Source organism: Lineus longissimus, chromosome 19, assembly GCF_910592395.1.
Source record: "Lineus longissimus chromosome 19, tnLinLong1.2, whole genome shotgun sequence".
NCBI classification, from domain to species: Eukaryota; Metazoa; Nemertea; class Pilidiophora; order Heteronemertea; family Lineidae; genus Lineus; species Lineus longissimus.
In genome coordinates, this window is record NC_088326.1 from 13,030,941 (window position 1) to 13,048,880 (window position 17,940).

Genomic DNA, 17,940 nt, shown 5'->3' on the forward strand with positions numbered 1-17,940 from the left:
GGTCATAGCGGCGCAGTGGAGACACCAACACCTGTCATCTCTAAGGTCCCCGCGTTCGATTCTCTTCGACGCTGTGTAAGGTTCCCTCATGTGTCCTCGGCACCTTCTACTTTCCATTACAAATCACCCAGTACTGTTTATGGAGCTAATAGATGTCCAAGTGGACTATGTCATCAAAAAAACCTTATTCTGATACTGAACAATTCAGTGATCAGCAGCTTGCTGCCATCCTTACCTCACTCAATCCCCCCCAAACTGTTTGGTTCTTTAAAAGGAAGCTGCTGTAAATCAAAACATTCTCCAATCATTTGTTCCGTCTTCTCAACCAAAGTTCCTTTTTAAAGCAAATCACAATTTGGTTATTTGAAAGGGTTAAAAACACATCAACTGGATACCTTAACTCTTTATCTGTGCCTTTGCTGTCGTATCTGAGATATTGGAATGACGACAAAGCGCTCTTTTTTTAACAAAATTAGATTGAAAAATTAAAGCAATGCATTATTAAGGAGAAAAGTGAACCGCGTTATTAATGGCGCACATTCATCACCATGGGCTGTAATTCGAAGTTGAATTAAAATTAAGAAATCTATATTTAATACGCAGAGCTTTCGATCAGCCGAAAAGGTTAATTATTCCATTAGCTCGGTGTTGCTAAACTCAAATTAGGAACTTCTTTATTTGTCGCCTGGCATCAATTGAAGTTGATGAACTTTCCATCAGTGCGCATAGGTGGCAGAAAGTCTCTCCGACCTAAATTGTCCCTGGCGATCCTGCAGAGTCAGACAAGCATGTCATTCCAGTATCATGTTTCACGGCACGTTTTGACATGTAACGTGTCACCCTACACATTTCATGCGCGACGAGTAAGTTATTTCCAAAGAGCGGGCTACATTGAATTCACGATGTCACTTGTCACACTCACGTCGGCTTATTAAGACTAAGACAGTATGTAACTCGTGACAAGTGGAACATGACAACGTGAACCCTATATATTCCAGGCTGAAAGATTCGCATTTGAATCAATGCATGCCCGCCACAAACAGTTGGTAATACCAAAATTACAAACTCTCCCACTTGTCGCTTCGCACTGACAAATTAGGTCACTGAACTGTCTACATGCATTGACGTGATAGGAAATAATATCTCCGGCTTGAATAGCCCTGTACATATCCTTCCGATATTACTTCAATCGGATGCGTGCACTGTAATCAACGATACAAAAACAGATGGTAATACCAAAATGTCTACCTCTCAGACTTGTCGTTTAACATTAAGCCACTCAGTGAACTGTCAAAAAGCGTGGACGTGACGGAGCTATCTTCTGGCTACATTCCCCGCCAATCTCGCCTTTAAGCTCCTTCCAATTTCCTAATTAATCATTCGCACTTCAACCAGCGATTCATGGTGTGTAGCCACAAAACAGTTGGCAATGCCCAGATGACCAACTTTTCGAGTTGCCGCTTTGCTTTGACTGAATCGCCGATCGGCCTAAAACTCAGACGCGACAGGAAATGCCCCTGGGCTAAATTCTCCCAATAATTCAGTCTCCTTGCCTCTACAAATCCCAGGCTCAGTAATCCAATCATGATGTCTGCAACCACGGTAGAACATAGAAATCAGATTGACCAAACTCGGATCGATCAAAATTAAGTTTCCCTATTAATTCTCGTGTATGTGCTTGCAGTTGATTTAACGCCGCTTGATTGCGACACCAGGGTCCGGAACGTGACTAATTCCATGTCTGCCGGGAAACGACAGCCACGACATAGAAATAATTAGCTGATGTGGATGTGGTTTTGAGGAAAGGAGATTGAGTGCTTGGGAAGGGGGGGGGGCATGTGGTAAATAGAAAATATATACAATTTTTGTTCTGTCAGTATTATAACATGCTTAAAATGTAAGTGTTACACTCAGGAATGACGGAGCTGTCGTACCCTCAGTTACACCATAAATTGCCAAGATACTTTTTGTGTATCGAGGACTGGATAAAGAAGAACACCTTGGACAATGCACTGTATTTACGTTGTTTGTGAACTCGACACTTTCATGCGGCTATTTCAAAAGCTAATCATCATGCAATCCCTTCTTTCTGCCACTAAATCTCTAGAGATAATCACCCGACGAGAAACAATTTGAGACTTGAAAGGCTGCAATTCGGGAAGTAAAAGCTTATCCAGAGTCTTTCAATCTGGCTTAATGAAGTAGGCCCAAGGATTCTTCTCTTCAATCCAAATACTACGAATTGGATCACCCGTCGAGTTCCTCTTTTGCCGTTAGAGCTCTTGAGACAATCGCGCTGATTGTCGAAAGTAAGGTAAAACGTGAATCGAATTGTAAAGTCTACGGGGTCACATGACCAATTGCGCAATTGAGTTCCGTCCAATAACAGTGTTCAGGTATCCAAGTCACCGCATGACTTGGTCCAAGTGTAAAAAAGGCCAGCAGGGGTGTTACATCAAAAGTGGGAAGCAAACTACATACCATGGGATCTTTGTGTTGCCGAATGTTACAGTTACTTATTCTCTCGAAGGACCAGGATAGTGTGATAAACTTGGTCAGTCATGAAACAAGAGGCAGGTTTCTAAACCCTTAAAAATTGAAGAAGTACAATAGTCTGTGGTGTCAACAGGTCCAGACATCGGACTTCATGTACATGATAGTCGTAAATCAACTTTGATGTTTGATAACCAAGTACACAGGCAAAAGTTTCCGTCCACGGATAGCTGATGGTGATTAATCATGAACGTTCCGTCCATGGGCCGTCCACGGATAGCTGATGGAGAATCTCCATCAGCTATCCGTGGATGGGCGTCCATGGATGGAACGTTCATGGGCCATCAGCTATCCGTGGACGGAAACTTTTGCGTGTGTAATAACATGAGGAATCAAGACCTCTTCTAAAACCGTCGTCAATAAAATACATTTACATATTATTGGTTCTTAATCGTTGATAGCTCTCCTGAAGTGATTGCGACAGTAGCTCCACTCTAGTTTTCTATAAAGGGAGCGTTTTGTATCGAATCCCTCAAAGTGTTGCTTCATACAAAACCAGTCATTGAACTTCTTATATTGAATGTGTTCTTAGCCTTACAAGATAGTGCACAGCATGCATATGAAGCTTTGGGAGGCACACCCTTGAACTAGCACAATAATATGTTCATTAACTATCGATATTTGTCCTTAATAATTGATAACCGTATAAGCATTGTGCAATTCTATAATCACTTTGCGAACTATGCTGACAGGCCAATTATATTTAGACATTTCTATTGTTCTTCTCCTGGTTCATTAATTATTATTCACTATTTTGGACTATTCCGTAACTACAAAAAAGTGGTGACTCTTGAGGTATGTGTTCAATCAGACTAGGAGGGATGAATAATTTCCTTCTTTGAATTATTGAAATTATTGACAGTGCAATTGGCATCCCGGGTGGTTTTCTTTTGTGAATATATTATAGTGGAACTCCGGTAACACGACCACTCATGGGACCGAGGTTGAATGGTCGCGTTAGTGAAGTTAAAAATCAGGGGGCAAAATGCATGATTAGGTTTTCCCTCCAAAACTGTTGAACTTATTCATAAGTTCAAAATTCTGAAAAAATTTCAGAGTCAAAAAATGTTTGGAACTGATCATATTTCTTCATTTTGAGCAGAAAAAAACAAATGAAAAAAATATTTGGACTTGGACGGCCTGAAACATGATAGACCTCCGATGCTTCGATGCGCTTGATTTCGCAAACCAGCAAGCCGTGGGACGATGCGGACCTTCGCAGAGAATTCTGGAAGGCGAAAAAAAAGGTCCTCTCATCAGGACTCGAACTCGAGACCTCTGGTTTTATTTGCCAACACTCTTATCCTCAAGGCCACTGGGCTGCCTGAAATGCCTGTCGTTTTATACGCCTTTATAGATTGTGCAAACATTTGTGTGTAATCTTTGTTCAACAACTTTGAGTGGCTTCCAATTGGCAACTGCTGGAAGAAAGTCATTTTTTCTTTGCTGTGCGTGATTATGTGTGCGGAGTCTACGTTTTGTTCTTAGCAATGTTCACCTTTGTCTTGGTATCTTCTTCTATTACATGTACTTGAGAAACTAATCGCCATTCATATAAGATATATTTGCTGGCAGCAGCTCACAAGAAGCGCCTCTAGCTCAGACGGTTAGAGCGTTCGTATTCTGAGCCCGAGTTCCCGGGTTCGAATCCCTGGAGAAGATTTTGATTTTTTCTCTCCAATAATTCTCCGCGACTGTCCGCATCATCCTGTGGCTTGCTGGTTTGTGAAATCAAGCGCATCGAAGCATTGGAGGTCTATCATGTTTCAGGCCGTATTCAGAAGGACCTTTCGATCGTTTGAATTTTTTACTATTGCCACATGGAACGCTCTTGTTTTGTGTATGTAGTTCAGCTTTATACGGTGACCAAACGAAACAGCTTTCAGAGGGATCGATTGGCCTTAACTGGCACGGGCAAATGAACGTAGCGGTCGTGACGGTGCGAAACCTATCAATTCAGCAGATCACGAAATCTTATATGAAACGATCACAGTTTTCTCTTATGTTCGTGTTTAAGTATCGACTTAAGGTAGCTAATGATTAGTAGAGTGGTGTTACAGGAGACGACACTATTAGCTTAGCATACTGAAATTCTCGAAGACGCACGACCGTCTGATCGATTGTGTTATCGTAATCGATCGTGTTAGACCAACCATGCAAGGGAGTCATTCTCGTATGTCTATCAGTTTCTTGAATCAAACCTGGCAAGGTCAGCTCAGTTACTAATTGGTCCGAAAAATGAGTATTTCTTCGCGGTCATGGTAAATTGGCAACCTGTCGAAAGTCCTTCTTTGGTTATCGGGAAACCTTATGAGAACAGCTGTCGCGTAATTATGGGCTGTTCATGTGTTACATTGGACATCCACTTTCATACCGGCAAAACTGATAGCTAACTGAAATAACCATTTATGTGATACAAAGCAGAAATATCTTTACCCATTCACAACTTCAGTGCATTACTACAGGACCTGCATTCAACCAGTGTGGCCATTAGATGAAGATGTACTACAGACACGGCTGATGCATTAACCTAACTGATCACGTAATGTACTTGCAAATGGAAATAGATTCGCCCTTCCACCTGCTTGCAGTGTCACTAGAGAAGATTTGTTGTTGGTGGTGATATTCAGGTTGGCATGAAGTGTCGGGTAAAGGTTGGTGTACATTTAAGCCTGAGAACAGCATAATATGTTGGTTTAGTGTGTTGGAAAAGGAGAAGGTTTTTTGCTTTCTAAATTGTCTGATGATAAATTACTACACGAATGTGCTTCCATAATGTGTAGGCTTAATCAATTTCCGCAGGCCATGAATTGTACTACTCCGATCATGCTATGGTGGTTTTGTTGGTGCAAAGATTGTACCAGCATTTGTGCTCAGTCTGTATCAAATGAGTTTAGGCCCAAGAGGGTGAGAAACCCGATGCTTTCGACATAAGGCTATTCGAAGCCTTAATACGTATACGATCACTACATCTGTTACCAACCTTCCCCGAAATTCAATGATTGCACGTTGAAGTGATGCGTTCTATCCAAAATTTCTACCCTACGCGACATTCAGTCAAATCCAATTACATACAATTATAATTTCCCTCGAAATAAACGAGCGAGGAGATAATTCATTTATTGACACTAATTGGACTGCTTGAGTCAAAGGAAAACGTGCAGGAAATCGAATCTACCTAAGATAGGAACCTGGATTTCAGCGCTACGGATGGAACTTGACGTAGCTGCTCTCATTAATGTCATCCATGCGATTCCGGACAGGTTCATATGGTTACTGTGCCTTTCGGTTACAATCGAAGTTGTCACATCTTTCGACAATCATCCCAAATCGTAAAACCCCACCAAGTGAGAAACATGAGTAGATTGCGTGGACTCTACCTGGCCAAAGTCGGAGGGCAATAAAGCCAACAGGCGCCTAAAACTCCCTGGAGACTAACGCCTTCAAGTGCGAGCGAGGGAATGAAAAAGCAACTTAAATGCTTGTTCATACTGATCTCTCCACTGAAAACTTCATCCTTTTGCTTATTTACACTAGACACGCAACAGAAATCTCACCGAATTATCAATTTTCACGGAAGCTTAAAGCACACTAAACGTCTTCCCTAAATCAACTCGATCTGGAGAAGAATCAGTCCTAAAACACAGTCTCTCCTCTATGTGACCGCACACGTTCAGAACAAATCTCTACTAATGTCTCAAAACTTCCCCGGGGACGGATCGATCTCATACGCCCTTCTGTTTTGACACGAAACACAAACAGTATCTGATCAGGCCCGGGAAAGGCATCGATCTCGTCTCTCGGTATTCCTGTGGTGACGTCACCATGCAAGTTCCGACGCGTAGTGGAGAGTATCGCGGGGGGGGGCTACGTTGATGGTTATTCGGAGCCATTGCATAACGTCTTTAGACCTCATCGACATCGAAGACTGTGACCAGAACCTTTATAAGACTATACACTGCAACAATGCAGATGGGCTCTGAAAAAGTAATCACGACACGCCATTATGTTTTCCCTGTCGCTATTCTATTTTTTCTCGCCATAGCAATACCATATCAATACGTAATCACGTCTATGGCATGTTGGCACGGAGAATGATGATTGGGAAAGGTTTTTTTTTTTTTTCTTTGGTTGTTATGTTGCAATAAGATGTAGTCAGAACGCATGAATTCTATCAGTCGTGACATATGTGTAGTTGAGTTCAAAAGAATCTCTCAGTGTGCGATTCGCAAACTACAAGATTATACATATAATTGAATCCTGTTGCTGCTGAATGCAGCCAGTTGCAATGCATGACTAAGTTTACGGCGCGTATATAATCAAACTGGAATTCTTCCATTCCAATTTCTGTTCCAAACGTCCTTTTTATCATGGCTTCTCCTTTCAGACAAGCAGACGACTTTCCCATTGCAATCGTTACGAAATCCAATATACAATACATGCATATTGGTAAACTCTCAAATGATTTCTCTCATCAATATGTCGCCAAATTAGCGTCAAGTAATCATTAGGAGAGCAGATCATTATCGGGAGAGGATTCATTAATCCAGCTTCTTCATGGAGAGGATCTAGCGTTCAATATGATCTAAGAGATCTTCACTATATATCTGTGTGTGAACCAATTCAATTTGTGACGCTGGAAAGGATATAATTCACACGTGAAACACTTCGGTAATGCTCCCAAGATTGCTTTAACGCTTGTAGTACTGATCAGTGACAGTGCATCACCCGACAAAGCTTTTATCGTTAGACGCTTTCCATGCAACTATCGCCATCTCAAGAATACGTTGTGACTGCCATCATTTGTATCTTTTTATACATGATGATATAATGACTTTTAGAAATAACATTATTTTGACTCTTGCCAATTTTGTCTCTCAACTGATAATCATTTCGGATGATCAGACAGGTAAAGCCCGCAGCACACTAGCCGTCAACTTTGGCGACAAGAAGCGTTCAGCTGACGCCTCTCGACGCCAAAGTTTGCGGCCAGTGGATCTCGGTCAGAGCACACCTGCCCAGAATCGGCGTCCAGTAGCGTCTTTTCCGCCACTTTAGGCTATCATTTTGAAATCATGTGATATCAAGACGCAAGCTGATTGGCCATAGCCTCGCCGCCGACGCCAAGTCAGGCGGCCATCCGTAGCACACCTGGCTTCTTCTTGCGTTCAAACGCGGCGACACGCGTCAAAAATCAAACATGTTAGATATTTGGCGTTTAGTTGCGGCAAGTCGCGGCAAGTCGCGTTCACCGACGCCGTTCGTAGCAGACTAGGGATTTTTCAGGCGTTCAGGACTCTTGCGGCAAAAAACGCCAGTGAACGCCGAAGTTGGCGGCTAGTGAGCTGCGGGCTTTAGATCCGAGAAGAAAGTGGCATCAGTTTTAAAGCCTTGCGTGTTGTCAGAAATGCATTGAAACAGTGTGTCATCCGTCCCTGGCCCGATCCTCTAAGAAACAATAATACAAAACAACAATCAACTTGATGATGTCAATCATGCCAGAGAGAAGAAATCTTGTTCTCGTTTTTGGATGAAAATATTAACCTTCGTTGACTCATGATCAGCCACAGCAAGCGATAGAAGTAGGGCTATGGTCATTATGATGTGGCGATACTAGTCTAAGCTGTCGCTAGTTGACGGCAGCAAAAGCCCCACATATCGAATTAAACGTATCTGGAACAGCAGCCGGACATTTCGAGTCACCCCAAAAAATAAATCCTACCAGCCAATCAGTTCTTCATTGTAGTTCACTTTTTTTCAGGTACTATATTGAATTATTTGAAAATGAACAATGTCTTATGGGATTAGATTGATTAAGCCTGCCCTGCCTGTCATCGATGGATCTAATCAAATTGTCAAATAACACAGACCAATCACCTTTTTTGACGGGAGCCAGGATTGTAACTGTATAATGTTTATAGAAATGATTGCAACCATGAACAATAGAACTCTCAGCATGTAATCTGAATGGATTGCAACCATGAAAAATGGGGCTTTTACACTCAATCTCAAAATTTATCGATATTTCGATTCCGGGGGCTGATGACCAGCTAATATTACGTATCGTAATGTGCACTTTGCCAAAAAAAGACAAAATACTCCTGATGTTATGAACAGTAATAACACGCAGGAGGACAACAAAACTCCCCATGCTCATGAACAGTAATAACACGCAGGAGGACAACAAAACTCCCCATGCTTATGAACAGTAATAACACGCGGGAGGACAACAAAACTCCCCATGCTTATGAACAGTAATAACACGCAGGAGGACAACAAAACTCCCCATGCTCATGAACAGTAATAACACGCAGGAGGACAACAAAACTCCCCATGCTTATGAACAGTAATAACACGCAGGAGGACAACAAAACTCCCCATGCTCATGAACAGTAATAACACGCAGGAGGACAACAAAACTCCCCATGCTTATGAACGGTAATAACACGCAGGAGGACAACAAAACTCCCCATGCTTATGAACGGTAATAACACGCAGCAGGACAACAAAACTCCCCATGCTTTTGTACTACGTGTCAATGAAAACACGTCTTCTTTTGATGATTCTTATCTAACAAATTGATGTCCTTTCTCTTTGTAGTGAATGGTGCACGGGACCAATTCAGGGGCAAGTGGCTTGTCCAAGGCCGTGACCGCGTCTTATAAACAATGACAACCAGCATAGGAGATTACATACTCCTCGTGCTGATAAACATGGTCCACTTATTGGTGCTAGCCGAAGCTTTCGGGATACGGAATAAAGCTTATCTTAACCGGACGTTACCGATACCAGATGGAAGGTAACGCCATTATGCTAGTCGTGAAGATGCTGATAAAAGAAGATGTTAGAATATCGTAGATAGTGGCGTTATAAGTTACGACACGTTTATGTTATAGGCAGCAGCTCATCTACCTTACACATCAAAAGAAGACAAATGGAACACATTTCCATATTTTTATGTATTTTCAAAAGTGTTTTTAGGACCCAGTTACGGATGAATTTGCTGAAAGTTGTGACTTCTGCGACTTTGAAGTAGTTTTCTTCATGTTAGTTTCTTTATCACTGATAATTATGCTAGGCGGTTTTGGTGGTATTAAGCTTGCATCAATGTCTATATTCAAATTGAGCTTCGGTAGCTTCTTAAAAAACTTCTCAACTTTTTTCCACCCATTCCTGAACCACGAGGCCACAGACCGCCTGTCGATTCTTTTCTTAACGAACGCACGAGAAGCGTCTTCTAAGTCCTCGCTGGCCTCAGTAAGATTAACAGTAAACAGAACAGTCACGAGGATCACTGATCGGCTCAACATCTGTAACAGTAAAATAATGTTATTAAAAAGTAATAATCAATCGAATTTCGAAACGGTTCACTAGGAAGCATTGCTGAATTTGTCTTTTCAGCAGGTAAAACATTGTTTGGGTGGTTGACATTGTTTTGTATCGGGGCTGGGGAGGGGGTCAAAACCTAATCCTATCATTGTCAGGATGGTAAAACACATTGATTTCAATAGAAGATCCCTTACCGTATTTCTTCTGTCTCCTGTTACACGTATATCTAGTTTAATGATGTTTTAGAGCAAGCTGCATGGTAGACGTCCAGAATGCTTTGCAGCGAAACACATATATGACATGTGGTTGTGACACACTGGGATAGTCCTATTTGTTTTTTCAAACTTACATTGTAATGATTTTATGCATGAAGTATCAATGCTCACAGCACTCACGTGCATTACCATAATCATGCATTATTATGCAGCAGCTTACCATTTTGCTTTGTATAATATTGATGTTAACGGTGCACATGCAATATTATATAAAACTCATGCAATTTATTTTAAAAAAGGTGGTTGTGAATTTGAAGCACACATAAGGCAATCGATGTTTGTGCAACTGCTCAGAGTGTAATTGTCAATGAAATCTGCGATGTATTGACCGTCCTGCAATCAAAACGTGCAGAATACACAAGTTTATAGTGAGAGGTAGAACGACAACTCGAAAACTAGAATAAGAAATTCTTTTCATGATTTGGGTGGTTGACGACCAATAGGTGAAAGCAAGAGATTGCCAATATTTCCAATAATATTTACGAGAGAAATTAGCCATCCCGAATGTATCCTTTCTACCAAGACACAATATGCATCCCATGGCAGATGCCGTGTCCAGATTGAATATCCAGCTCAACTTCCGTTCTGAGAGAATAATCTGCAAAAAAAGTGCGCCGTCGGAAATGGGTCGTTCTGACTGGCTACCGCTGCGTGCAATTTTCCTCTTATGTGCCGTCATGATTGTTATTAGTTTTCTCTTGCATCAGTGTAGGAAATGGTCTTCAGTATAAAAAGTGTTTTCGATGAAATGATGGCCTCATCACTAAGCGATTAGCGCTGCTGGTTAATGGGGAATAAAGGACTTTCTGCTGGACGCTAATTTGCTGAGGAAGCCAAAGCCTAACCCGAGGTGTTATATGGCGAATTAGAAGTCATCGCGGCCACTTGTTGTTCGCAGGAGAAACGAGCGCTATTGAATGAGCGGATCTAATTACTAAATGGACTGTCCCTCTCCAGCCCAACACAGGAATCGCCTTTGAGGAATGCATTGTAGTAATTCACTTGTCATAGAATTTACAAGTCAAAGCCGGAAACGATATAACATAATTGGGAAAAGACAATTTGATTGTGCCGATTAGTAATTTGTTCTTCTGTTTCCACAGGATTCGGTTAGTTCGACTAGGCTAGAATCGCTATTGTAATAATTTGGGGAAATTAAGGGAATCTTGTAGTCCGAAAGTGCCAGGCAACTCGACGTTTACAGCTAATCGTTATGTTAACTCCCTTTCGGATCGAAGACGAAGAAGTTCCGTCAGACAAGCCAAACTCTCATCTCTGGACAACATTACTCATCGTTTATTTTTCTCCGCAGAATACCTACAACGGCTTGGTTCGAAGACATTCTCTTAGACGGGTACGAAAAAAGAGATCCTCCCTCAGAATTCCAAGGTAGGTATAGAATATAAACTACTTAATCACAAGTAAACGTAGCGTAAAGGTCTGTACGTTTATCTGCATTCTCCAGTCCCATCACTCTCCATCTATCTCAATCTGGTATAAATGCTTGCAGAACTATACCTCGCTTTCGCTTGTGCACTCTTGGAGTATGTCAATATCCAGCAGAATATCCTTCCTCTTCCTCTTCTTATACTCGAGTAGGACACTAGGAGTGTATAAATACTGAGGGTACAAACACACCGACAACATTTCCGTGGGCTGGGCGTCAGCCGTACCGGCGAAAGTATATTGACCAATCATTTTTTAAGAAAGTCTTTGAATTTGGAGACATAAGGGTGCTGCCTTGATTTGACACTACAAAGCTGAAATCTAGCTGAAATTGAAATCTGACGGCACTCATGCAGTTCTATTTAGATCATTGAACAATCGACTTGCCCTTGGGCCTGCACCATCTTGTTCTCGAGTTCAATTACACAGCAGGAGCGGCACACTTCACAAGAAAGTCCTGGTTGTGGTGCTTGATGTTCTGCTGACTAATGCGAATACTGCTAATCAGGCAACACAAGAAGAAAAGAACCTTTACAATTAGGCTTGCTATGGCTCCCAAAAGCAGTATGTTTTGATGATTGTGAAAAAAATATCCATTTAGAAAAGAGATAACATCAGACACTACTAAATAGCTGAGCCGTAAAACCTATTTACACACAGCTTCAACGAGGCTTTAATTACACAATCGTGCATTCTAAAACTTGCTCAACTTTAAAACTAGCCTCGTTGCACAGACAACCATTAGTTCAAAATGTGGCACTTGATGTTGTAATCAAAGTCATTTTCCCATCTTTGAAATTAACTTTGGTGGCTTGAATACACCATTTATAACTTCGTAATTGGCTAATTAGGAGGCTGGTGGGCTGGTAGGTGTCGGATTCTGGCAAAATTAGTGGAATTTAGCTGATGAACCCGAGTCATGCAATGCTGCAAATGCCCCCCAGCGCATTCTGTGACAACACGGCTTTAATCTCTGCCCGCGTAACTAAAATCGCCTTAGTTTTTTCATCAACTCTTTCTGAACTGGATTTTCTCTACCGCAGTTGAATATGATAAAATTGGCGTAGACTGTAAAGGTAAACCCTCTATCTCTCGACACTTGCATCCCTTCTATCCTACATTCCCATACGCTCATTTCAAATACATGTACATGTTCCATCATTTCATATATTTCATATTGGTCCGTGGGTCCGTCCATAACACTTCCATATAACATTACATACTACATGAATAAGGGGCAGCGGTAGGGATTATAGGGGCAGCGGTAGCGCAGTGGAAGAGAGTCGGCCTCATGATCAGGAGGTAGTGGGTTCGACTCCCGGCCGAGTCACTGCTTAGTTCCCCTACTGGTCGAGTTCAAGTGAGCACCTTCTGGTTGCTTCTTTTTAGCTAATTGAAACGAGTAAAATTCTACTGTTAGAGTATCACTGTTTTGTTTTAATAACTTTTCTGACGGTACTCCATGAAGTGTTGTTTGCTTGTTAAAGATGCATTCATCTATACATATGTAGAATATGTGTATTAGTGAATAGTGTGTTTCATCAATATGCATGGTTAGTTACACACGTGTCGTTTGTAGTATATAGCAGTAAGTGTGTTACACTTATAACACGTATTTTTTTGCTCAGTCAAATTATGAAAAACACATTTAATGTGTTCATATTTCGTTGCCTGAACGTACATGGACACAGATAGATTATACCACAGAATATGTATTTATCCGTTTTGCAAATGTTTTCTCTCAGCGAATCTCTCAAATATACCATCTTATTCTAATTCATCCGCCAAGTTTAAACAGCGATGAACAAATAGTTACATAGTTGGTATATTAGGAAGTTGAAATGAGTCAGGCTGCAATTGACATCTTTAGTACCTGGTAAATGTAAAAATGATAAATTCATCCGATGTTTGCCCTGGAGACGAAAAAGCAGGAAGATTTAGTCTAGTTGAGACTTACATTTGATGGCAGTTTCGTTTTCTTATTTGATATTGGATTTCTTAAATTATGTGGGTTGTACATCAATGTAGTGATTTACAAATTTAATCCTTGAAGAATATAGAAATCAAAATTGTTCTTGGCTTGCAATTTACTTCTCATTAGTCGTAACCACCTCAGGCCAAAGTCTACCTACTGCTTCTGTAATGCACATCCGACCGGCCCACCTAAATACCGACCATAATCGACCTTTGATTCGCCTGCTGTCAGACATCAAAGGGTGACACTCCTTAATGTTTCCATTGTTTTTCTTTTCAGATCATCCAGTTATGGTCAAACTAGGGATATATCTCAATAGCTTTGATGCCATCAGCGAACAGTCCATGGTGAGTCTGACATTCCGATTGACATGGTGGGTAAAGGTATCTGTTTGCCTAGTCCAGAATTGTCTCATACCAATAATACTATCAAGATCATTCAAAGAGCATAATAGTCTTAATTTATTTCTCGTTGCATCGTATGGTATTCTCTCATACTAAGCAATACAGCAATGTCAGTTTTCATTAGGTGGGTGAATGTCCTTCCAATATGCTCCGGGCACAATCGGTTGTTTTTCCCTCGCAAGTCAGCAATGTTGCCCGAAGACCAGCCGTCGCTAATAACATCAGAACACAACCTATGCTGAAACTCGCACGCTAAAGGTTTGGTTTCCAAGGTGTCTTGCGGTGTCCAATATTATTTGCCAATCATTATGGGCTGCTGGCTACCTTGTATCGCAAATATTAAACGCGGTAATTCTGTCAGATTAGGTACAAAAGAACTTCAAACGGTTGTTTTCTGCATTGCTTGGTTTATCTGAGGCGTTCAATTCGACCAAGGAGAAGAATTTGTGAACAATAAATTCAGGGCATCAGATAATAGTCTCGTTTTTCTTTGAACTAACACTTTCATGCCAAACGAAGGAGAGTTATATGACTTAGATATTGGCGGACAGATTAAACTGGGGTCCGGAGTTGTTTCTCAAGAAGGCTGGATCCATTCTCGGACATGCGACAATCGACGTCCACGTTTTGTATTGTTAATTTCAGTGCAATTCAAAACGCTGACGCCAATAAGGAGTCAGATGCTGAATTGTCAGAGAGGAAATCCAGAATAAGTTGCTTGGAACCCTTTCCTTCATTCTTCATTTGGTACCGACTGAGACCTGGAGAAAAGTAAGAGACCACTTGCAGCGTGCGTGCAAAGTTCCCTTCAAGTCTGATAATGTTCCCAGATAATTTGATTTCAGATTTATTCTTCTGATATATTCTTTATCATTGTCTTCCATTTGTTCTTCTTTTAGGATTATTCCATCAATATATACCTTCGTGAAGAGTGGAACGACCCGCGCCTCAAATTTACACCATTCCCCGGGAAAGGAAAACAAGTGTTAAAGCTTGCCGACTACATGTGGGACAAACTCTGGGTCCCCGATGTGTTCTTCAGAAACGAAAAGCAGGCTCAGTTCCACTACGTCACGAGGCCGAATCGATTGATGAGGCTTTACGAGGATGGCACGGTATACTATGCATCAAAGTGAGTGAGATGTGTCCCCATCCACCTCCATCCCTGCCAAAAACCCACACCAGGCCTAATCTATTGTCACTTTGAGCCCGTGGTCTATGCGGAGTAGGCAGGGTCTCTCCATATTTACCTTAAGATCCTCACCCTGGAGACTTTGAGCAGGTAATATGAATACGCTCCCAATGGCACAGTAGATGCCAGTGCAACACAGGACTCCATCCAGAATGAGAAATCAAGAAATCCTAGTAGCTCCTGGCAAACCCCTCGATCCTCGATTTCTTGTCAAAGACGTTAATTACAGTTCACCGGATATTTTGATTAAACAATGCATCGCTCTTACAGCACACGCTGGAAAACAAGAAGATGATTTGAAGGCGAAATGGAAACGTTTTTTCAAATCTAATGGAAATTCTGAAAGATTCTCTTCCTGCAATGCTAATGAACTATTGCTTTATTTTTTTCTGCAGAATAACGACAACATTGGCGTGTCCGATGAAGTTACATAAATATCCGCTTGATACACAGATATGTCCGCTACAGATCGAAAGTTGTGAGTAGGCCTCTTACACTGGGTATTACAGAATGTACTTGTCCATTGATTGATTTCATCGTCTCATCATACCTGAAGGCTGCCTGTTTTGGCCACCGGACCAATCCACCGTTCGCCGATAACAAGAGTCTAGGGTGTCTTTTCCTCATGCAATCCATGTTTACAAACTCGTGGTAGTATCCTCATCGAAAACAACACCTCCAACTGTAGAGTGTACGCTAAAGAAAAAGTATGCATTAGGCCGAAGTTACATAGACCTCATTCGTTCATTTACCACGAGTCACTTTCCGGGTTTTTCTTTCATTCCTCGGTGAATGTACGCCACAAGGCCGTGCATTCACAGGGGAAAGAAAGCAAAAGGGGAAAATGAGTCCTGGGAAATGAACGAATGAGGTCTATGTAACTTCGGCCTTAGGTTTTCTTCTTGAGCTTCCGTACTGAGTAATATCAAGAGGAATACACTGCTATGCATCTCTTGGTAAGATGCATGCATGGTTGTACTAGACTCGTACAGATGTATGGGGCCAAATACAGGTTTGGGTGGTCTGAACTTCAGATGAGAATTTGCCTTCTGTTGCAGTTGGTTACACGTCAGATGTTCTCTTATACAAGTGGCGAGAGAAGACCGTCGAAAGAGAAGACGAGTTAATTCTTCCGCAGTTCGACCTGATAAATTATATATTAGTGGATTGTTCCCAGAATTATTCCACTGGTAAGTTCACCAAGTCTTTAAGCATGACCCGCCCTCTCTTTCTATTCAGTTGGGTATACCTCCGATGTCCTCTTGTACAAATGGCGCGAGAAAACAGTCGAAATGGAAGATGAGCTTATTCTTCCACAGTTCAAGTTGATCAAGTATATATTGGTGGATTGTTCGCAAAATTATTCTACTGGTAGGTGAAACTTCTGAAAATGTCCTCATTCCGATTATAGCAAGAAACTCTTCCTTTGAAACCCATCTGATTGATGAGCTGTGAAAACGAGCTTATCTTTTCACGGTTCGCGCTGGTCAGGTATGTGTTGGTGAATTGAGTACAGTACAGGCTAAAGATGAATCAAGCCAGTATGAAATACGTATACACAGCCGAACTCAATAAGCCGTCGTGCTATCCGTCACAGTGACGGTCACTCTAATAACGATGATGTGGCTTGGCTGTGACTGGTTCAACGCACGTCCCGACCCCTGTCATATGTGCCTGTTTGTTCTTTTTTCTGTTCTCTCTGGCAAAAACGTACATTGACATTGACATTGACATGCTCTATGAATGGGCGAAAAGAAGTATGGTTGGCAGGCAGAAAGGAAAATATTTGGTGCTGAGTGATGGAACCCGTTCGGCGAAGGATGAGGAAGTACGATGGATCGATGAGCTTTTGGAGAGCAAGTTGTGACTTTATCCCGAAGAACAAAACCATTATCAAAATCACCTTCATTAAGAGGTGTGAAAATGCAGCCCACTTCACCATGTGTGCCAAGGGAGCCCACTGACTGTCTGTTAGCATTATTGCTGTGATGGAAACCATTTATCCGAAATAAATCTCTTGGGGACAAAGTCACAACCAGATTGCCGAATGAGATCAATTTAAGCCTGTTTTTAAAGTGGAAATCTGAACTCCCACTGGAGAAGGAGGGTTGAGTTCCTGTAACACCTAATGCGATTATTTCTCCGAAAATACGATTATAAACGCGGAATAGTCAGGTCACCCTGAGAGCTTTGGAAGACTATACCCATGTGACCTGGCGCTTGTGACTGGCAGGCTCATCACACATTAACCGATTGATACTACTGCTTGAGCAGTCAGTCGTGCTGTGGGGATCACTTTTAACCCTGTCGATTTGATGGATGATCGACTTTGACAATGTCTTCTACACAAGTATAGTAGAAGAGAATGTCCGAGGAACAAAGGGCTCTATAATGCGCTTTTAGCTCTGAGCTATTGTCGGTCATGGTCATGTACCACTAATCCGTAAGAATATAATAGAGACGGACACATTTTCAAGCGGACGTTTCTACTTCACCGGCCGTATTGTATGCTGACGGATTATAGTATGAGGTTCTAAAGAGGCAATGACCGCCGATTAAAAAGCCTAATAGAATCCTTTGTTGCCCAGAAAATCTCTTCTGGGACAATGCAAGCTTCTACACCGCTGTAATGTGCGAGTAAAATGTGCAAGTATTCACGTTTGTCACTTGTCACGAGTTAACTGACTTTGGCTTGAAAACACGACGTGAGGGTGAAAAGTGATCTCGTGAATCGTATGTAGCCCGCTCTTTGGAAATGACTTGTCC

General features: G+C 41.7%; 1 protein-coding gene and 1 long non-coding RNA gene across 5 annotated transcripts in view; one reads left to right on the plus strand and one right to left on the minus strand.

The window, feature by feature from the left end:
• Positions 1-17,940, plus strand: part of LOC135503295 (glycine receptor subunit alphaZ1-like) — a 69,793-nt gene that overhangs the window by 49,357 nt on the left and 2,496 nt on the right. For 3 of the 4 annotated variants that reach the window (XM_064796806.1, XM_064796809.1, XM_064796808.1), the window contains exons 3-8: positions 9,154-9,352; positions 11,470-11,546; positions 13,858-13,925; positions 14,882-15,114; positions 15,570-15,652; positions 16,233-16,364. In XM_064796806.1, coding sequence (XP_064652876.1) covers positions 9,222-9,352; positions 11,470-11,546; positions 13,858-13,925; positions 14,882-15,114; positions 15,570-15,652; positions 16,233-16,364 — 724 coding nt within the window. In that variant the 5' untranslated portion in view covers positions 9,154-9,221. Of the gene's footprint in view, positions 1-9,153; positions 9,353-11,469; positions 11,547-13,857; positions 13,926-14,881; positions 15,115-15,569; positions 15,653-16,232; positions 16,365-16,413; positions 16,546-17,940 lie in introns of all 4 variants that reach the window. The other variant, XM_064796807.1, reaches the window with a different exon arrangement.
• LOC135503296 (uncharacterized) lies at positions 9,406-10,187 on the minus strand. Its single transcript, XR_010449881.1, has 2 exons — positions 10,077-10,187; positions 9,406-9,863 (listed from the first exon to the last, which is right to left on the minus strand). It is a non-coding gene; the product is annotated as an uncharacterized LOC135503296 (long non-coding RNA).